Here is a 21,977-nt window from a genome sequence, read left to right as displayed (position 1 = left end):
ATGTCGTCCAGTAGGAGGTGCTGTGACTCAAATTGATTTGGTCAAAAAGTCAAGTTTTATGGAATTAGCATACATACCAGATAGGATTTGAGTTAAACTCAAGTACTTTCTTTACAAAGTGTAAAATGAGAATTTGCTTGTTTTCCCCGCCGATGAAAGGATTCGGGTTGGTTTTCCCCACAAATCTCACTCCTCAAAACTCATTCTTTTGACTCAGCATGACTTAGATTTGTTCTTGGTTTTACCGTTTGGTGCTTTCTACCGCCTTTACCGATTCGTCTTACTGTTTATTGTGCATGTTAAATTGCTCCATGTACAGCACTTTGTATGCAGCGATGGCTGTTTGAAAGTGCTCGAGAAATACTGTTGACTTGACAAATGAAAGGACAGCAGTTGAGTACTAAAAATAAGGTTATTTACTTACAATTGTTATATTGGACAGACTGTATACACTTTTTGTATCCTTGGTAAACTCAATAAGGCACAAAAGAAACATTTCTATACGCCTCAAGGCTTCTTGCATATTAAAAGAGGAAAAACATCAAAGTTGACCACTTAAAAAAAAAAAAAACACTCGGACGACACAATTAGCAGATTTCAAGAGACAACGCTGACATTTTAAAACAAGCACAATGTCCAGCAAGGATTCTGTTAGCATAGCTTAGCACGAGGAAGCGGATGCAAACCCTAAAGTGACTGAATTTGCACATTAAAACATTTGAAGTCTGACTGTAATAATTAAACCAAAATATTCTCTTCACCACAGATATCAAATTCTGGTCCTTGAGGGTCGCTTCCCTCCCAACACATCAGGAGCCCCATCATTTGAATCAAGTGTGACGGAGGGAAGAATCTAACATGCAGAACAGCTGCCCTCGAGGATCAGTTTGACACGTGTGCTTCACATTACGGCAACGCTCGCCAGGACGAGCTAACAAACCTCACGTTGATGTTCCTGCTGAAGAATGTCTTAAATGACAACAAAGGCATTTACAAGACTGATTGGACGTCTGAAAGCTCAGTGGGAGGAGCCAATGGTCAACGCTTAACCGCATCAGCAAATAAATTGGCCGTTCCCTTGTTAGCGTACAAAATTAGCACAACGTGATCGTTTTGGTTAACTTTGGTTTGTTTTAGGGATGTGCCATGAATTGATGATTACAGAGTTCATAGGTTGAGATGACTTGAAACAAATCTGAAACCTAAAAAGTATTTTCTGAAAAAATAAAAGTTTCAAACATACTCGTTTTAGGAGCTACCTGCCTACACGGACCGCCATATTTACACCTTTCCATACTCATCGGTGTGACGTGTCAGCCCATCCCGCCGCACCATTTCTGAAGCAAGCCAGGCAGAATTGGGGAATATTCAGGAAGGACAAGCTAAACATTGGGACAGATTCGTTGATCATTGAAGCTAATAGCAGACGTAATGGCTCGCAAAGGCTGTTCTGGCATCGTTGACGTTGGTATCCCGTCTTATATCGTCATCATATACCGATTGCAAAATCATGTTCAATCACTAATTAAGGTGTGATTGTCGAAAATGGTATACCGGTGCTTGGCAAGCTCGTCAGGGTTAGCAGCGAGCGAACCAGCCGAGATGTAACGCTTGTGCTTACCATCGACTTTTGAGTTCCTACGGATCTTCTTTCCACAGTGCAGCCTCACTCAAAAGTGCCATTTTAGCAGGCAACGGTGCGGCTGCAGTCGTGATGTCACTTCCGGACGTCGACGCTATCTCTCAACATGGTGGCTCCCCTGAGGGGGTGAGATATTAATTTCTTATTCCACAAATGCAGTATGAATCAGAGTACTGTTTCGACTAGTGCTGGCGCAAATGACACATACCCCCCCCCCCCCAAAGTGTGTTTGGTTCCCCATTAAGTGACGGTCCATTGACACCTGTGGAAACGTCATTTTTCCCATCCCAAGAGTTGTTTTCAATTAAGTGACGAGCAGCTGTAATTGGCACGAAGAAACAGGGTTGGGGTCCACACTTTTTTTTTGCGAGCAAATTGGGGAAGTGATTAAATTGTGAATTGGGGGGCGGGGGGGGTGGACTCGCCTTTGATGCGAGTTCCTTCCACGAACAACATGGATATGACCAGAGGAGCTAGTTTACAAAAGCAGCCATTTTGTTGCTATATTTAATAACTTGGATGATTACTTAGCACCCACTCCCAGGGGCCCCATAAAATACAATAAAATGAGGGGGGGGGGGGGGACTGCCTATCGCTAGTTTGTGCTCTCGAATGCATTCCCTCGGACATCCGAAAGGCACTCAGAGTGTGTGAGTTGGGTGTGGCGGAGCGCCCTCCGCTCCCCTTCGTTTTTGAATGCAGGCCTCAGTTCAAAACCAATCAGCAGCTTGTGCTTGAACTGTATCCACCTGTTCGGCCTGACATTCTGGGCGCTCCGTGTCCTCAGCTGGAGCGGCGAGAGCGCGCACCGCCACTCCCTTTTTAGGGGCTACGCACAATTCAAGAATGCTCGGAGTTTCCGAACGGTCGGAGTGAAGCAGCGCGCACTCTGTTCACATTTCCGAGCGCACCCCTTATTCGCCCTTGAGAGCAAGCTAATGCTAAATTAGCATCAGCGCTCGCACTCGTTGCGTCATCACATTTGCTAACATTGTCGTCCATCACATACAATTATTTTTACATCACGTTTGCGTACTGGAGTGTAGCGTTTGTTATAAATAAAATCCACATTCCCTGTCTCATCGGCTCTGCCCACTGAGGTTTGGCTCCACCAATGAGATTGTTTGTAGCAGCAAGAGCTCCACCTCTTGTTTACAAACAAACAAAAACAAATTAAAAAATAAAACAGGACGGTCCACGTCTCCACGTTGATGACTGCGTTGTCTCCCTGCGGCCGAGACATTTTCCAAGACCAACACGACGAGCAAATCCAAAATGTTGAAATTGTTTTTTGGAAGTGGACACGAAGTGGATAAGCCGGAGAGGAAGTTGGCAAAAGGGACAGGAAGTGGTCTGCGTTGCTTTCACAGAAAGCACCACCGGAGGATGACGGGAAGATGGACGAGCGCCGTGACTCGGGCTTTTGATTTTCCCTTTTCTTCCGAATTGTCAGACGCGTTTTGCGCTTCAGATTTTGATGTCCTGTGACTCGACCATCTTGGCCAGAGTCTTCTTCACCCTCAAGATAGTGAGGCGGGAGGCGGGGCTTGCCGACCAGCACTCGCACATCAGCTTCAGCATGGCGCGCAGACACTAAAAATAGCACACACACACGCACACAGAATTATGAGGAGCCCTCGGTCTCCAGGAGGTGGCGTCATCCAATGTGGGGCGTGGCCTTACCTCGTCGCTGTTCCATCTGTTGGACACGGTGGGGCGCAGGCCTTTGACGCACACCACCTCCAGCATGTCTTCATACGACGGGTCCGATGGCACCATGTCGTAATACGGGAGCTGGTACTCTTCCACCATTCCTGCGCACACAGGCACAAAATGGCACACAGATGAAAACAGCTTCTTCTTTTTTTTCCTTTTTTTTTTTTTTAATGGTGCATGACTTTATAGCTAGGCTGGGAGAAGATCCTGGGCCACTTTCAAGCTCCTGGATTGCTCTTCTCCTTTTCAACCTTTCTTGACCGTTTTCAAACTGCGCCAACTACAAACAGTTCAGTGCCAAAAGTTTTTGTAACTTCAAAATAAAAGCCCAAACTCAATCATTTGTTTCTTTTATATTGAATTTCCACCATTTTGGATCAATTCAAAGCATTCCAATTCTAAACGGTTAAGTTGATTTCCATTTAGAAAACACGTCAATTTTCCATCTAGAATCTCCCAAGTGGCAAAATTCCCATTCCTCATTTTATAAATAAAAGCAAAATGTCACTTCTGTTGAGAATCATTTTCTTAACAACCCTCTCGTTTTAACAATTTGAGTGCTTGGCAAGCGTCGGTCGGCGGGCCGTACCTCCGGTGACGCAGCGTCTCGCCATCTCCCACACGACCAATCCGTAGCTGTACATGTCAGCCATGAGGTAGGCCTGGAACTGGTTCTTCTTCAGGCTCTCGTCCAGAACCTCCGGCGCCATGTAGCGCCGCGTGCCCATACGCGAACTCAGCGGGATGTCTACCTCGTTGGTGTCGCTACGGGAACACAAAGGGGGTCAGACGAGACGGCAGTGGCCGGAAGCGGCGCCGTCGACGGAATCCCGGTCCGAACCTGTTGAACTTGACGGCGAGGCCGAGGTCGGCGATGCAGCAGGCGCCGTTCTTCTTGATGAGGATGTTCTTGCTCTTGAGGTCCCGGTGGGCGATGGCGGGTTTGCCCTGCGTGCCGTAGATTTGGGTGTGGAGGTGGCACAGGCCGCAGGCGGCCGAGTACGCCAGGCGCAGAAGCGTGGCCGTGTCCAGCGTGGCCGTCTTCAGGAAGTCGTAGAGCGAGCCGTTCTCGTGGTAGTCGCTGATGAGGAAGAGCTGCGTTAAGGCGCCCGTGCCCTTGATGTCGGCCGCGATGAACCCTGAACAATCACAAAAATCCAAATACTGCATCACCACTAGAGAGCGGGCCTCCGCTATGAAGAGCAAATCACAGACGCGCAATATGACTCATATAAACATAGTGGGGATTTGGTTAAAATAGGGGAAATAAATACATTTCGGTCAATAACAGGTGATGGGTTAGCCCCCCCCCCAGAAAGTAAAATATGACATCATCTGGGGTGTGCGTGAAAGTGCGTCTACCGAGGATGTTGTCGTGTCTCATGAGGACGGTCTGGTAGATTTCAGTTTCTCGAAACCAGCTGGCCTCCTCTCGGGTGAAGAACACCTTGACGGCCACCTTCTCGCCTCGCCACCGGCCCAGCCACACCTCGCCGTAACGACCTTTGCCGATCTGACGCACCATCTGGATCTGCTTGGCGATGGTCCGCTGAACCTTTGGGTGTGAATTATGTCGCTCGATTTGATTCGACTGCAATGATCGCTCACTCCCCAACACGAGGGGCAACGTGCGCCACTGGTGCAGTGTTAAGCTCGTACCAACAGGGGGAGCCCGGAGCCGCTGCCGGAGCTCTGCGATTGGTGGATGAGGTCTTTGAGAGACTCCCCAACGGGGATGAACACTTCCTGTTCCACGTCCTTCTGGTAACGCTGACGTTCGCTCTGCCACTTGTATCTTGACACGCACGCGCAAAATGCGTTTGCAAAACACATGTACAAACACATGCGCGCACACATAAAGAAGAAAGTCACGCACGCACACCCAAGCAGACAGACACAAACATTCCAGTCATGTGACAGCAGAATGTGATGTGATGTCATGTTTGTGTGCGTCTGAAAGTGAGGATGAACTGACATGAAGACTTTGGCTTTTAATCAATGAAAGAAGCCCGTTTCTTTTAATTAAAAAAGTTCTCAAAACAAAAGCGGTTTAAAAAAGTTTAAGAATGAAAATGTGTTTTTTGATATTTGTTACCTCGTGAAAGTTAATCAGTGTATGCCGTTTGTGTCTTTGTTGGTAAGTACAAATGACCACAAGACGGAATGTGAAATGTGTCGGCGAGTTTGATTTGCTGGCACTTGTGTGTACCGCGTAGTGCAAAAGTGAGTATTTGGCGCACCTGTAGTAGCAGACCACCGTGACACAAACCAGCGTGCAGCAGCACACCGTCATGGAGATGAGGAAGGCCAACCAGTGGGGGCTGCCTTCTGGAAACGAGATGGAGGCGGATCGGGGGGCACGGCAAGGGTCAACGAAGGCGACCGGGCGGCGGGGCGGACGCCGCAAAGCCGGAAAAAAACAACAAGACAGTACCTGAAGGAGCCTGTGGGGGCAGTGTGGGCAGCAACTCGCGGTTGCAGAAGTCGGTACTGCAGCACTCGATGGTCCTTCTGGTCTGAGCGTTGGGGGAGTCCTGCCGGTCCAAAGCGAACCGTCACCTTACACACATCCTGGCTGTTCGTGTGTGTGTGTGTGTGTGTGTGTGGGCGTACCTTGCACTGGAAGTGTGAGCCCTCATACTTCATGCATCCTGATGTGAGGATGGCCTCGCCGTGCTCGTCCTCCTCGATGATGGCGAAGCACTGACCGTTGGTTCTGGGGAATGACCCTTGTCAACACGCATGTCAAAAAAACACCCCTCCCCCCACTCCTCGAGAATTTTCTAGATTTTTTCCCCAAGAGATAGTTAGACATGTAAACCCCCAACTCAAGACTTGAGATATTCAGAGGCAATGGGAGAAAATGTTGCTGTCTGCGAAGGCTGAAATCGTCTCTCACTTTGGAAAAGGAAAGGAGTCTCCGAAACGGAGCTGGGCCGAGACTACCAATCAGTAACGGCGATGAATTCAACAATCACCCGTAATGGCAACAAAATCCGATCGAAAGATGATCAATAAATGGCTTCGGCGAGCTGCACATCCCGAACTGGAGAAAAGGCACTTTTTATTTGCTGACTGAATGTTTTCAGAGGAAAAACGTGGGAACGCTAGAGTTGTATGTTTTTTATGTCGAGTAAAATCGTTTTTTTCCACATACTGTATCGGTAATCGAAAACGTCCGGAGGAATGGCGCCAAGCAACGGGGGCGGGCTGCAGCTTACTGGCAAGTGTTGTTGGTGGCGTCTTCGGGACAGTGGCCGGAGCAGTAGCAGCTGAGGAAGCGAGCGGCGTCCTCGGGGGCGACGGTGGAGTCCTCGCCGGGACGCCTGGCCTCCGCTTTCACGCCGGTGCCCTGGAGGACGTGGTCCGGGTTCTGACCCGCTGCTGCCAAAAAGGCAAGACGACAAAATCCACGATTAGCAAGAAAACAGTGGAACGAACGGATCACTCGCGAAACCACAAGATCAGAATTTTGGGTGGATTTCTTCGGGAAACCGACCTCGGTCCTCTATCAAAAAACCCCAAACAAAATTTCCCCAGTGTGGGACGAATAAAGGATATCTTATCTTCCGAGCCGCTTGATCCTCACTAGGGTCGCGGGGGTGCTGGAGCCTATCCCAGCTGTCTTTGGGCAGTAGGCGGGGGACACCCTGAACCGGTTGCCAGCCAATCGCAGGGCACACATAGACGAACAACCATCCACACTCACACTCACACCTAGGGACAATTTAGAGTGTTCAATCAGCCTGCCACGCATGTTTTTGGAATGTGGGAGGAAACCGGAGCACCCGGAGAAAACCCACGCAGGCCCGGGGAGAACATGCAAACTCCACACAGGGAGGCCGGAGCTGGAATCGAACCCGGTACCTCTGCACTGTGAAGCCGACGAGCTAACCACTGGACTACCGGGCCGCCCGATATCTTATCTTATCTTATCTTATCTTAAAAAACCCTAATCACTGCTGCAGTTGTCGACAGTAAAAAGTCGCTCGGGCCTGGACCGCCCGCTCCAAGGCTCCGAACGTATTGGATTCTATCCGCTTGTTCCTCGGGAGGTTTGATGACATCATCATGCGGCGCAACCTCAGTTGTGCAGCGTTATCAGCTGGAGGTGAAGCTTTTTCCGTTATCAGCGTGGGGACATTCTATTTATAAAGTCCTTCAGAATAAACTTTTCACATCTGACGTTCCCTCTGCACGGCTGACATCAAAGTGTGTGTGTGTGTGTGTGTGTGTGTGTGTGTGTGTGTTTGCAAGAGAGGGCTGGAAAAAGATTCACATTTGTTTTTTTCCATGATGCCGACGGAAAGAGAAAGGAGAGGAGAGCCTTGAAGCTTTCTTATCAGTTGTTGTTCTCGGCACTTATCTCCTTTCCTCCCCCCAATCTGCTCTTTTCTTCTGCGCGGCGCATTCCAGCCCGCCTTCCTCGCAGCAACAACGGCAAAGTGCGCTGACATGTCTGGACTTGAAGCGCATACGCGTTGAGCTGCCCGGTTGTCATGGAAACCAGTCGCCCGAGTATAAAGGCCGCCTCTCCCGACAAAACAAACACCCAGCACCCCCCCCCCACCCCCTGCACTGATGTCATCTTGCATCTTTATAGGGAAGTCCGAGATTGATGTCTCGGGTCCGGCTACGTGACACGTGATTGAAGAGAACTGCTGGAAACAAAAACCGACAACTAACGTCGGATTAAATTGTGGAGAGAATGCACAAATCTGTTTTCGAGTTCTCTTTTTTTGGGGGGGGGGGGTATACGCGCGCCAGTCAGAGTGGAGACTGAGGTCTGGCAGGGAGCAGGCTGGGTAATCGGACTCTTAAAGTCACTGTTTTGCACGCAAACACGCATGTGCAATGGCACGCTTGCGCGCGCACACCACAAATTGGCCTGAAGAGCGACGCTACTTTAAAAAGATAAATATTTAAAAAGCCGTTTTGGTATCAAATGAAAAGTTCCTCAACAATGTTTGTTTTCACGTTGTTTTTTTCACGTTCTCATCGACTCGCCTCAACAGATTAAATCAAGTGCTTACCGTGGCAAACTGTCATGACACGAGAAACATTTACATGCTGGTTTTATTTGTGTATTTTCAAGAATTCCAAGGGGGGGAAAAAAAGGGGAAATGAATAGCAATTACGAAAAAGTCCTTCAATACGTGGAAAGTTGTCCAGAATGTGGTTGCCAAGTTCAAATGCACTCATCCACTCGTTTTCGTGAATTTTATTTTATTTCTTGGATAATTCGCGTGCACTGAGAGGCACTTGTAAATAAAATGGATTATTATATTGACAATAACCAGGTAAACCCCGCAACCTCCCATATTATTGGTCATTGCACACGTGTGGGTGTTATTTTTGTGTTGAAAATGACTTGCTTGTGAATGGATTTTACGAATATCCAGTTTTTTTTTCCTTTTTCTCCGCCACCTGAGAAGTGATGATTTTGGAGGTACAAGAATTCTGCCCGATGCCGGCGAGATATGCACAAGCGTCCCGTGCTACGGACTGCTTTGTTTTAGCGGCACGCAAATATTTGAAGTACACAATTAAAGTACTGTTTTGGGATTTGGTGAAAAAAAATACATAAAATATATATTTTTTTAATCATTTTATCAGCATTTTTGTCATTTGATGGCAAAATGAGACTAACTTGACACGCGCAATGTAAATAAACTCAACTCAAAGTAGCCAGCATGGCAGACCAAGAGTTTATCAACCTCTTCATGTCATCTATGTCCAAGTGATAGATGGAAAGACATTTTGCGGGTTGTCGGGGGCAGAAGCGGGAAGCGAGCCCTCTTCAAAGGGCAAGCTCCTCTCTGGAGGGACTGAGGGAAATATCCGGAGAACAATGAGCGTTTCGCGCCGCCGACAGCCCGCGCCGTGTCATACAGGAAGTGGTTCATGTGCAAAAGAGGAAGCGGGAGCGGCAACAAACGGCTCTACAGCTTCCTGCGGCGCGAGGCCAGAGAAAGTTTGCCAGCTCCGCATCCGCAACGGCCGCGAGAAATGGCCACTGTTTCGACACGCTTTCAATGCATTTGGGGATTATCCGAATTTTTTGGGGGGAAGGGGGAAAAAAAAAGGTCAAAATTACTTTGACATGCTTTTTTCCTTTGAACATTTTATGCAGTCACTGCTTCATAAACGCAAAATAAAATATTTAAAGTAATTTTTGCTCAATTGTATTATTTTATTATGAAAATTAAGTATTTTGAAAGCTGCATCTAGTTTTTCCCGAAAATTGGTCAAAGTCTCTCTCTTTTATAAAATAATTGGTTAATTCATTTTGCGGACATTAATCATGAATCATAGAATGAAAACACCGGCAAACTGATGGTATTTTTACAAAATTTTTGTCATCAGAAATGCAATTGGATGATCTGGATCTGTTTTTTTGCACCGATCCCGAATCTGCCCTCGTTTTTCCCTCATAAAAAAAAAATCACAATAATCATATGACCAGAATGAAATATGTAAGAAAGAAATCAAAGCAGTATTTATGAAAGATGGGTTCGGTTCAGCAACAGGTGGAATTTTTTTTTCCTCAAATGTCATTGCTACAAAAAAAATCGATCTGTAAACTTTTACAGGTCAAATTTAAAAACCAAACCAAAAAAATCATTGAAAAATCTGATGTGCTAGAAAAAAGTCAAAGCATTAAAAAAAGAAAATCTGTAAAAATACATTCAAGGACAAATAAATGGATCGCCAACGCAAGTGCGATGATCAAAAAGAAGTACTTGACAAAGACGTCTGAACTTTTCGGGGGTTTGCTCCAAATTCGAGTTTCTCAATGAAGCGCAGTCAAGCGCGAAGGCCCGGCGCGGCGTGTTGGTGGTACCTTCTGCTCTGAAGACCATCAGCAGCGCGGCGATCGCGGCGGCCAGACGCAACAGGAGCACTACCATCCCTGCGGCGCGACTGGACGGATGCTCGGGTGGGACGGACGCTGGCGCCGCTCCCGATCTGACTTTGGGGTCCGGCGGCTTCACCACAGGCGTTTTTGCTGGTCCGCTATCACAATCTGACAAGAGGCTCCTCTGGCTCGCTGGCTCTTTGAACCCGGAACGCTGACAACACACAACCATTGACAGTTTGTGAAGACGTACAAGAAATGACGACGACAACTTTTGATACTCTCGGGGCCAGCTAGCTGGTCTTGGACGTAGGACTGCAGTTGGCCAAAAGCGACGGCTGCTTCAAGCGAAAAGTGGCGCACCTCCTGTGTCGTGTAAGGCCTGTTCCTGAAAGATTTTTTTTTTTGGTGGATCTACTCTTGCTCGACACGTTTACAGAATTTCGTGTCGCCGAGTCAAACTGGCTTTGAGGGCTTGATTTTGAAAACATTCAAAGAAACCCAAAGTGTGCCAAAAATGAATGCTTCAAATCAAAATGGCCGACTCGTGACTTGACATGTCAACCAAATATGGGCTCATTTTTAAAGAGAAAATGAGAGTAAATGCAATTTGTTTCAGGCGGGGGTGCACCGTAATCAAGCACCGGGAACACTGGTTTTCTTGTTCCTCCGCGCCGGCCCGACCGCAGCATCGGCAACACCAACGACGCGGCGAGCTACGGAACCCGCGACGAAATGATTTGTCCAAGATGTTGCGCACTTACGGGTGCAGCTCAAATAACCGCATGTTGCAATCAAGGGGAGCCGAGAGGGGGGTTGTTGGTGGATGAGGCTAAGAGGGAAGTGGGGGGGTCATAGGAGTGTGCGTGTGGGAATGAGTGGCAATGTCCAGCCAGCGTCTGTCACTTTCCATTTGCCGGGGCGGGACAAAGGGGTCGGACCTATGACCCACTTTTCACACATCTTTGGCTGGGGAGGGGCGTCCTAATGAGTGCGCCCTGTGTGCATGTGCGAATTGCCACTTTTAGCAGAACATTGGACGAAGCGTCCCGATGGTGGCCGTTTGCTCAACAACAACAACAACATGGTTGTCGGACAAGAAAAATAAGACGCGTAGATGCCGGCGCGCCGACAAGACGAGGCAGGTTGAGGAAGCTCCCAAAACCTTCACTCGACCCCCCCCCGTGTAGCCGTCCAAAGGCCGCTTCCCTTTGAAAACAATATGGCTGTCGCATGACATCATAGGTGCGCATGTTATCTTCGACATGAGGAAGGCGATTTGGAAGTTTGTCGCCGTTCGTTTTTGAAGCTGCGGTACGACCCTAAAAATCCCACGAGGGGAAAAACTCGCTCGGCCCGCTGACTGCTCAGACTTGAATGCCCGCATGTTGTCCTCATTTCCGTCTGCCGCTCCTCGATACGAGGAACGTGTGGCCACAACATCGGTCAGTCAAGCGGATCCCTCCTCGAAATCGCATGGCAGCATTGACAGATTTTGGAACTCGGCGATCCGTGCGATTGGGCTCGCCCGTCCGTTCGGGAGAAAATTCAAGACTTTTATGTCCATCTTATGCTCGTGAAAATACGGCGAAAGGTTGATTTCTCTGTACTGGAAAGAAAACATTTGACCAACAATCTGTCCCGAAAAGACGAGCGGCCGAACGCCATCGCGCCAGCTCCTTCGCATGGGGGGGGTCAGAATGAAAGCAGCCATTGTTCTGCAGAGCCACCTGTAGACGGGATAGAGGAGCCTTGGAAGCGGGCAATCAGCCGTGACCAGCGCCGCGCCCGCATCCTCCTCAAAAGACTCTCAACCGTCCTTTGCAGGCTCCAAAACTACTTTTCGTTTTGATTGCTAGGGCCAAGGATGGCGTCTCCCATCCAAAAATCACATTCGAGTGATTCGGGAGGAGGGAAATGATGAATGAATTAATTCCTTCTCCCTAATCGCTGTAAAGGGATTTTCTGCCGAGATCCACTCGATCTAAAATCGCCAGGATGTGACGCGTTGTTAGATTTTGAGTGAACACTAACGCCTTGCCGTATGAGGGAAGAAAACAACAACAACAACAACGGCGCTGCCACCTCTTAAGCCCGCCCCCCTCCCCCCATGGAGAATGTCTGCGGCTTAGAGGTCCAGACATCAATAATGAGACCTTAATGTTTGTCCACTTCCTGCTCTGGAAGAAGAGTGGCAGTCCAAACAAACAAGCCCGAGGCAGACGGCTTGCGCGCCGCACAAATAAATCGTGTAATGAGCGAGATTGGGATTGCGGCGGTGGCGACGCATTTCGGCCGGGGCGCTAAAAACGGAATCGAGTGTCATCTGGGTTGACAATCTCGTGGCCTTCTGTTGAAAACAAGAAACACTTTCAGCACAATTTCCTTTTCACCTCACACCAAATGTTCTTTGTTTTAGTGCCTTCTTGATCAAAACGGGGCTTGCTTCTTTTTTCAACTTGCGTGAAAACGAAGAGCAGAAAAATATGTACCGCGTGCCATTATGTCTTCATCGATGAAGTGAAGCGTAAAACTTTATATGTGGCTATTTTTTTGCAACACTTGAGACCGATTCTTCATTAAAAAAAAAAAATTTCCTTCGTGGGGCAAGAGGTCAAAAAGTTCCGAGGGGGCCAAATACTTTTGCAAGCCACGGCAGTCGTCCTTGAAGCCCCGCCCCCACTGAGCGGCAAACAATTGAATTCTTGCAAATGTTGCGTTCTCACCGGGATTTGTCAGGGTTCCTTCAAGGTTGCAAATGGTCACCAGACGTTCATCGGTCCTTTTCGTGTTGCAAACAAACGACTAAATAAATAAATCCGACTGTTGCCGAACATTTGGCAAATGATTTGTGAACATTTGCAACCTTGAACAAACCCCGACGTCAACGTGCATTTTTCTACCTTTGCCAAGAGTCGCAATGATTCGCCCTCAGTGGGATCGGGGCTTGAAAGTTGTTCCTTCATCTCTCTGCACTTCATCTATGAGGGGGGGGGGGTGTCCCCTTCTACCCCCGCCCCCCCTCCACCCCTTGCAGGTGGGCCCCCGGCCGCCAAAAGAGGAGAAGCGGCGGCAGGCCTGCGATGTTGTCGGCGCCTCGGCCAACATGCCTTTCGGGGGGGCCTGGGAGACTGCCGGCCAGACTTGGTGGCTCCTCCGCCATTGTTTGCTCGGCCGCTCTCTGCGCCTCCTCATCTGCGGCCGGAGATTAGCAGAAGAATAGTCGGCCGACTCCGAGACTTCTCATGAGTGCTTCCTCTTTCACCTCGTCAGGTAACACCCTCATCATCTTCGACATCATTCTCCGGGAAATCGCCCTGCTCTCAACATATTCTGCAGCCATCATCGCCGAGCATTTTGGACACAGGGGAAAAATGCGACGCTCGTGTGCACTGTGTCGTTTTTATGAGCCAATAATGTGTCGTTTGTACTTCAGTCGGTCGTGTCGCAATACAATCCAAAGATATTTCAAGACTGCTTCACTGGCGCCAGGCCAAAACCTTTAATGTCCAAATTTTCACAAAGCAATTGCACGTGTCTTTTTTCTTTTTTTTTAACAAATGATTGACCAATCTAAAGGGCTGAAAATGGTTTGCTCTCTTGTGACTTGCTGTCAGGCTGATGAATAAAAAAATAACAATCACAATCATAATAATAATTTTTATCCATTTGTGTTCATATTGTATTTAATTGAAAGATGTTTGTTGTTTTTTTCACTTTCCCCTTTCTACATACATTCTTGCTGCTGGAGGCTGTAAATTTACCCATTGTGGGACGAATATAGGATATCTTATCTTATCTTATTGCTTCATGGACTACCCAGCATCCACTTGGACGCAGTTGTACAGTTGCACGCGGAGTGAATGCATTAGTATTGTACAAATAAAGTATAAAAGTGTGTGTGTGTGTGTGTGTGTTGCTGAGCAGAAGAAGCCGTAAATTCTTACGACGTGGCTCAGGGGACTGGAGGTGTTTTTAATGAGTGTAATCGCCATAGTAACAAGTGCGTCCGTCTGCGGCGCAGTATTGCTTTCGTCCTCCAGCGCGGCTGTAAAACAAAGCGGCGATATGTTCATAAATCCAACGCGTCGCCAGGCGCCGTCAAATTAAACGGAGGCTTCAATGTACAAGTTTGCTGCAACAAAATTGAAAATGATCTCAATCGAGTTTTAAAGTCGAACCATGTGGGCGGAATGTGGCCTACGGCGTTGCAAATAAATGCACAGTCAAAACTGTGAGTGGCAAATGTCACCGATTTTCACGTCGTGGCCCTGCAACTTCAGTTCACAGTCATTTAATCAAATAAAAGCCCAAAGCAAATCACACGCACGTGCCCTGAAAACATCACTGTCTCAAACATTTGATGTTGGGTGGGTGCATCCTCTTTTCACAACCATTGCGTACAGCCACTGGCGTCTAAAATGTTGCCTGATCGGAAAAAAAAAAATATGTGCCAAAAGGTATATGATCCTATTTCATCTTCAGATCTTTTCATGGGGGAACTCTGAAAATACTTTTATACTGAAATCATCCACGCTGCTCGCGAGTCCAACTTGGAAACGAGTGCGCACGCGCACGCATGTGCGGGTGTACCGCAGGACATATGGGAGTGATTTGGAGCGCAGACGGGCCCCCGCCTCTGAAGGTCTTTGTGTACGTTTCGAGTCAGAGATGATGACGCCTGAAGTTCCACTCGTTCAACGGTTTGATTGGAACATAAAATGCGCCGTTTGCTCGACTAAAGGCTGTCCTTCTCATGGACGCCCTCCCGCAGAAAGTCACGGGGAGGGGGGGGGGGGGGAAGGCATCCCCTTGAGACAAATGACTGCCTCCCTTTCCTAATCGTGTGTGGTAAGTGAACACACCACGTAGTCAGAGTTCTTCCTCTCCCGGGTTGTTGGAAATCAAAGCGGACAACGGGGCAAAATCAGCCGCAATTAAAAAGCCGCCCGATTGGCTCGGCCCGCCCTGCCGTCAATGTGGGGATCAAGGGGTTAATCTCATGAAAGGGCAGAAAAGGGGCGGGGATGATGAGGGGTAGGGAATCAGATTTTTTGGGGGGGGGTACGTAGCGCGCGTTCATGTGACTACGCTATAAATCCCACAGATGTTCAGTCCGACTGGGTAACGGCAGTGTTTGTGTAGCCGATGGAGCCATTCAATGTGGACAATTCAAAATGGCGGCTCGCGTTTCGACATTGGATGCAGCGGCGACCGCATGTCATCGTGTCATTTTGTATGTGGTGACAATTTCTGATGTGTGTGTGTGGCATGACTGTGGAGAGAGAGAAAGCGAGAAACGTGTGTGTGATTGACAATTGAAACCATGAAACGTCAGTGTGTCGTATGCAAGTGTGTGTGTGTGTGTGTGTGTGTGTGTTCATTTGTGCACGTGTGTTTGCACAAGCTGGTCAAAGTGCTACACGTGGAATTGTGTGGGTGACGCGGACGGGTGCCCGACATGACAATGTGGGCTTGTGCGTGTCTGTCTGTCTGTCTGTCTCATCTGCATGTTAGCATGTGCATGCAACGTGAGGAAAGGTGTGTGTGACATGACATGACCCCCCCCAAAAAAAAAAGTTTTGTCTTGTCAAAGGTATTGTGCAATATTTATGCCTGAAACAACGGACATAAGAAACTCGCCACACATTTAGGAGACAAGTCCTACCTGGGCGCTGTGTCCGTGCGTGTGGCATGCCGCCGCAAGGTTCCATGGGAGAAAGAAGTGGGTCACATCGGAGAAAACTGTCAGGACGAGAGCGACACAACAGCTGAGTCATGCTTTTTTTTTTTTTTCAAACATGCCACACCTACGCTGTTTTTTTTCTTGGAGCTTTGACATGAAAAAAAAAAGGAAGACAATCAATGGCGCAATGTTACTCGCTGCTGTGGACAAAGATGACGCGGCAGGAGGAGGAGGAGCTTGGTGGTGGTCACCGTTTTGTTTTTAGAGACACAGACGAAAAGACTGAGGAGTTCCGAAAAGACAGTCGGATTCATTTGTTCTGATCAGAAAAGTGAACCAAACTGTCGTTCGTGTAAACCGGCTTTGGCTTGTTGCGTTCTTCAATTCGCGATCAAGCCTTGAAATACTTTGACATTCGTGAAAAGATGAAATGTTTTCCTGAAAAATGAAAAGATGATGTTGTGGTTTCTCCTTCACCTTTTTTACCTTGGTCGTGCGTGGAAAAGCAAAAAAGGTAAAACGGTCCGCTTAGCAGCGACGCACCGAAAAAGGCCGGAGGAAGCTGAGAAACCAGTCGGCGCCTCGTAAACAAGCGAGGCTGGCTGAGCTATGCGGGCCGTGGGGGTAAACACGCACGCGCGCACGGAGATAGCAGAGCGGCAAACAGCTGAGAGGTTGAGGCCAAGTTCTCGTGACATGTTCTCTTTGGTCTATGCGACTCCCCCCCCCCAAATATAAAAACAGGATTGACTTGCACTTTGGGTGTGGAAGGAGGGCAGACATTGAAATGATGTAACAGCACTCGGCGGTGTCACAATGTGTGCAGACGCAAAACGCTGGTGTGCATACGTTTTGAAACACTTCACGGAATGCGCAAATGTGTGAAAGCCAACATGGGAAAGACAACAAAGGGGGGGGGGGGCGACACTTTATGAAAGTGGGGTCCCTCGCCTGAGGGGGGTTTCAAGTTTACAGATGCGCCATGCGGGCGCCAACATCGCTCATATCTAAATATTGCATCCATCAGAATACACGAGAGAGTTCTTAGTCTCCACCTCTGGCCTGATTTGTGAGGTGAGGGGGGTCATGGAGACTTGAGAGTAAGGCCTGCAAAGTATGACGATTGCCAAAATCGAGTACAAAGAAGCCAAACGTCCAGGGTGCGTTTTGGCAAAGCTTCCAAAAAGATTTCCGAAGCGGCTGGAAACGGAATTCCAACGGTATGAATTGGACGGCGAAGAAGCCGATTATTTATCTTCTGCAGCGCACCGCCATGAACCAATGCACCATTTGAGGAGGAGGAGGAGGAGGCGGCGGCATTGCATGTTTTCTTCCCCAGCTCAGCCACTCTGTCTCCAGGTTCCTCTGGGAGGGGGGGGGGAGGAAATGGGGAGGAAAGCAGACAGAGAAGTAAGGGAGATTTGAAACCTGATCTCCCCCCTCCCTCCTCCTCCTCCTCCTCCTGCTGCTGCTGCTGCTGTGCCACCTCGCCGTAGTGCCTCCAGACTGGCGAGTAACGCGATCCTGCAGCCTGCAGCATTGGAGGCTCTCCAAGGAAAGGCAGCCCAGAGAAGAAAAAGATTTTTTTTGAGGGGGGAGGGGGGGATGCCAGAACAACTCCCTCAAACGGACACACAGGGAAGAAGGAGCCCAACCAGGACTAGAAAAGAAAGAAACAAACGGAGGACATGCCGGGAAAACGAGAAGCATGACATATGGGGAGAGAAAAGTGTTGTTTGTAAAAGTCGTCGTTAGAATGCGTTCATCTAAATGTACTCGGGAAAGTAACGATCGAGGCAAATACTTTCAATCAAGTCAATCAATCAATGAATGAAGCGCTCTCAAACAGTGGCGTCACCTTTCCCCGAGTCAAGTGAATGTCAATGCCTTTGAGGCCTGTCATAATTCCTCCAAAGATAAATGTCACCAGAACCGATCGCGGTCAATGAGCGTATCTTTTGTTCTTTGTTTTTTTTTTTGGGGGGGGGGGGGCGCGAGGGCGGGATTTCTGTCATGCAAAATAGGTAGCTTAGCTGATTTCTAAGTGATCTAATCGATTCCCTCCTCACTTCAAGCCCAAATGGGTTGATTTGCAATTTCACACGCGCTCAACATCAGAACATGCCAACAGCATCGTCAATATTTATAACGTCAGTAATTTTATTTGCACCACAGCCTACCGACTTTTGAGATCTCCGCAATATAAGGTCTCAAAAGTCATAGTTTGAAGCAATTTAGCTTTCCAAAGGGACGATGTTTCCATGACTTGTTGAATCGATTTCACTACAAAACGTGACGTGAAAATACACTTTTTTAAAATTATATAAAATAAGAAATTTAATGGAAATAAACCATTTCAATGTTTTACAATGTATTCATTTTTTTATATTGAATTTAATTCTGGGCGGCCCAGTAGACCAGTGGTTAGCACGTCGGCTTCACAGTGCAGAGGTACCGGGTTCGATTCCAGCTCCGGCCTCCCTGTGTGGAGTTTGCATGTTCTCCCCGGGCCTGCGTGGCTTTTCTCCGGGTACTCCGGTTTCCTCCCACATTCCAAAAAAAACATGCGTGGCAGGCTGATTGGATGCTCTAAATTGTCCCGAGGTGTGAGTGGGTGTGCGAATGGTTGTTCGTTTCTGTGTGCCCCGCGATTGGCTGGATACCGATTCAGGGTGTCCCCCGCCTACTGCTGGGATAGGCTCCAGCACCCCCCGCGACCCTAGTGAGGATCAAGCGGCTTGGAAGATGAATGAATGAATTTAATTCTGAATAGTTTAATTCCAATACAATACTTTGAATTTGTGAAACATTGATAAAAAAATCAATTTCGTGGGACTTCAGCTCAGTTCGCATCAAAACAATGAGCGCCATCGACAAGTGAGGATGATTTTTGCAAAGCAATGCAACACGCAAGGCGCAGCGTTTCTTTAAAGTCACTCACTGGTTGGATTTTCTTCATTTGACTTTTCTAATTGACTTGGTTGACCCTCGCTGACCGAACGAGCCAAACGTCCGCTTACAAGCAAAGGCAGATTCTTTCCTTTATTAGCGCGATATAAATAAATACATGCGTCCGAGTGTGTGCGGGTGCTTGATATGGAACGTGCAGCTGTCCGGCACATTTGCTGCAACGACAATTCGTCACTCGGTTGCGCGTCCAATCAAGCGTCCGAAAGCTCCATATCGATGCTATTATGACGACGGTGATAATGTGATTAATTCATGAAATGCCAAGAGCGGCTTAAGGCGTTTATGAGTCTCAAAATATTCAGTCCCATGAACAAGCTCTCTCGTTTTGAATGTTTATTCATTCTGCGGGGGTTGCGAATAATCTGAACTTGAAATTCCGAGCGCTTGACAAGTGATGGGAAGCCAAACCGCCAAACTGCCGAAAGCCTCGTGGAAAACAATTTTCGATGCGGCTTTAAGGAAATAAATACAACCGTAAGAAATCTGTGCAAATGCTCTAAAATGGCCGGCACTCTTGGGGTCTTTTCTGAAAATGGCCGCCACCGAATGAGTTCAAGTATCCGGTCAGTGTGGCAGCCATGTGACTCGGACCATTTCAAGATGTCAAGACAAAGAAGGAAGCGGATGGGGAGCCAACTGAATCAACAGCTAAATGAAGCGACAATTATTTTGATGAGCAACGACTCATTTACAGAACTTGATGAACTTGAAACTGTCAGAATTTCAGCCACTCGGCAGTCAATATTCTTCAACTTCAATAAAACACAGCCAAACTCAGATTTGCTCCCAGATTTGGAGGAGAAGCAGTCGAGCCGCTTCTCCTCCACATCGAGAGGAGCCAGATGAGGTGGCTTGGGCATCTGATTCGGATGCCTCCTGAGCGCCTCCCCGATGAGGTGTTCCGGGCATGTCCCACCGGGAGGAGACCCCGAGGTCACGCTGGAGAGACTATGTCACCCAGCTGGCCTGGGAACGTCTCGGGATCCCCCGGGGAGAGCTGGAAGAAGTAGCTAGGGAGAGGGAAGTCTGGGCTTCCCTGCTAAAGCTGTTGCCCCCGCCACCCGGCCCCGGATAAGCGATAGATGATGGATGGATGGATAGTCTTTCCTGCAAAAATGATGCAGTTTGTATCCGCAGACATATTAATGTGCGTGTATGAACACCGGTCCAAGTGCACCTGGCGTGCAACTTGCTAGAAATACAAAGCAGAGGTAAACAAACATGGCGCAGAAACTCAGAAGCAGCACAACCGGGAGCAAAACGGCTGCTTCATTCCTGTGGCGAGTAACAATGATATAACATGTTTGATTCACGGCAGAAAGGAGCAAGTGGCAATGACGTCTTTTCACGTTATGGCGTTAGCTCTAAGTCACCTGATTCGATTGGGATATTTAAATTGATCCCAATTACCATGTTTAGGGGAGTAACTGTCTGCTTACGCATGTAAGGGGGTTATCGCAAATGTTTCACAAAACCCAATTTTGACCTTAACCCAAATACTGACTGCATTTAAATGTCGTGAGTGTGGGCTAAGGCTGTCTAAATTTGCGCCGGCATTATGTCTCAAGGGTGGAAACATTCGCAAGGGACTGCTGACAGACAACAACTTACACAAATTGTCATCTAAACATTTACTTGGTTTAATTTCATATTTGATGGGTGGCCACACAACTATTTGGATAAAGTACATTTAAAAGTCAAAATTTTACATTGTTTTGACCCCTTTCAAGTCTTAATATGAATGAAAACACATTTTCACACAAAAATTAATAGTTGAAGGTAAAAACATGAGGAAATAGTCTTTGTTGAACTGTTTTACATACATTTATATTTGTGATCACTACTACTTCCGTGGGAAAGCACATTTTAACAAATGGCCTCAGTTAAATTGGGATTTTTTTTAAAAGACCAGAATGAGTTTATTTTATGCTAGCGGGCGAGTTAGTATTGGGCTTGGAACACAAAATTGTGCTGTTCGGTTAGCAAGGTGAAAATAATGTACGAGTTTCGAGTGACTGATAAAAAGATTTAGTCAGTGAAGGGGGGTGAAGACAAAACGTTGAGCTAAACGTTAGCTAGCTGAGGAATGCGGCTAAAGGCTTCAGACTTCGAGAGAGAGAAAAACACGCTAATAAATGCTGGCTTTGCTTCCCATTTGTTCATTGGCGTGTTACCAACATTGAGTAACGACTTGGAAGGAGATTCTCTCGGATTTAAACGAAGTGAAAATGTTAGCGAAGCCGTGCAGAAAAAAAGAGAGGGGGGGGGGACAAAAGAAAAAAGTTGAACGTAACTCTTTTTTTTTCCACGACGGCCACTGAAGGGATCCATCCATCACCTGGCATTAACACCCAGGAAAAGCTTGCGAATGATGTTGTGGCTTCTTTGTACAATCGAACGCTCACCAGACAAGCGAACACACGGAACCCACAGATAATGACAAATTCCAGAGAAGAGCTTTGAATAAATTAAAACACATTTTAGTCAGCGTGTTGGTCATAAAAACGAAAACGCTTCTCCCGATTACACCCCAGCAAATAGACGGCACCAACAAGTCGAAGCCGAGCAAAAAAAAAAAGTAGTCGTCTCTACCTTTATGGTCTCGCTCTATTTCTCACTCTCTTCTCGGACGCTTTGTCTGTCTGTGGTTCGAAAATCCAACGTTCCCAAACGAGACGAAGAAGGACGAGGTGTGAAATTCCAGACTTTTCTAGCCCAATTTCCAGCAACGAGCGAGTGACAGACGTTGGCGCCGCTGCCGCCGAGGCTTCTTCTTGCGCACTCCCTCGCTGGCTCGGTGAGTGGCCGCGCGTGCGCGTGCGTGATGTACTATTAGCAAAGTGGCAGGAGCCAGAAGTGAAGCTACCAGCAGCCATTTTACGTTGCTATACACTCGCCGCGCCAAACTCAAAGATTGAATTCTCTGTGGCGTTTCCAAATGATTTTCTGTCTCAACGGCGAAAATGACAATGTGTGGGAGGATAAGCATCCAAATAGTTCAACTGAGAATATGCGCTTTCTGGTAGTTACTCGTAGTATACAATTGCAACCAATAAAAAGTACAAATTCCATGATACCTGAGGTAGGCACATCAGTCTTATCAG

General features: G+C 47.7%; 1 protein-coding gene across 2 annotated transcripts; it reads right to left on the bottom strand.

Annotated features, from left to right (window-relative positions):
• Positions 1–393: 393 nt before the first annotated feature.
• On the bottom strand, positions 394–21,692 carry LOC127610512 (bone morphogenetic protein receptor type-1A-like). 2 transcript variants are annotated; one of them, XM_052080741.1, is made up of 13 exons: positions 21,466–21,692; positions 15,886–15,962; positions 10,203–10,431; positions 6,580–6,742; positions 5,972–6,074; positions 5,793–5,892; positions 5,599–5,686; positions 5,018–5,153; positions 4,721–4,913; positions 4,200–4,497; positions 3,948–4,123; positions 3,326–3,456; positions 394–3,235 (listed from the first exon to the last, which is right to left on the bottom strand). In XM_052080741.1, exons 3-13 carry the CDS (start codon positions 10,267–10,269, stop codon positions 3,110–3,112), a joined length of 1,581 nt encoding a protein of 526 aa, XP_051936701.1. In that variant the 5' UTR covers positions 10,270–10,431; positions 15,886–15,962; positions 21,466–21,692; the 3' UTR covers positions 394–3,109. The 2 variants fall into 2 exon arrangements, with proteins under 2 accessions (XP_051936701.1, XP_051936702.1); XM_052080742.1 differs by lacking the exon at positions 21,466–21,692 and having other exon boundaries at positions 5,599–5,683; positions 15,886–16,011.
• Positions 21,693–21,977: the final 285 nt, after the last annotated feature.

Source organism: Hippocampus zosterae, chromosome 11, assembly GCF_025434085.1.
Source record: "Hippocampus zosterae strain Florida chromosome 11, ASM2543408v3, whole genome shotgun sequence".
In the NCBI taxonomy this organism is placed as follows: domain Eukaryota; kingdom Metazoa; phylum Chordata; class Actinopteri; order Syngnathiformes; family Syngnathidae; genus Hippocampus; species Hippocampus zosterae.
This window is presented reverse-complemented; position numbering and strand designations above follow the sequence as displayed.

What these genes read in the sequence shown, in the direction of transcription:
- LOC127610512 (XM_052080741.1), bottom strand. Translation starts at nt 10,269, where the DNA reads ATGGTAGTGCTCCTGTTGCGTCTGGCCGCCGCGATCGCCGCGCTGCTG. An exon ending in GCTCACACTTCCAGTGCAAG is followed by an intron (nt 5,893 to 5,971) that starts GTACGCCCACAC and finishes TTGGACCGGCAG; the next exon opens with GACTCCCCCAACGCTCAGAC. An exon ending in GCTCCGGGCTCCCCCTGTTG is followed by an intron (nt 4,914 to 5,017) that starts GTACGAGCTTAA and finishes TCACACCCAAAG; the next exon opens with GTTCAGCGGACCATCGCCAA.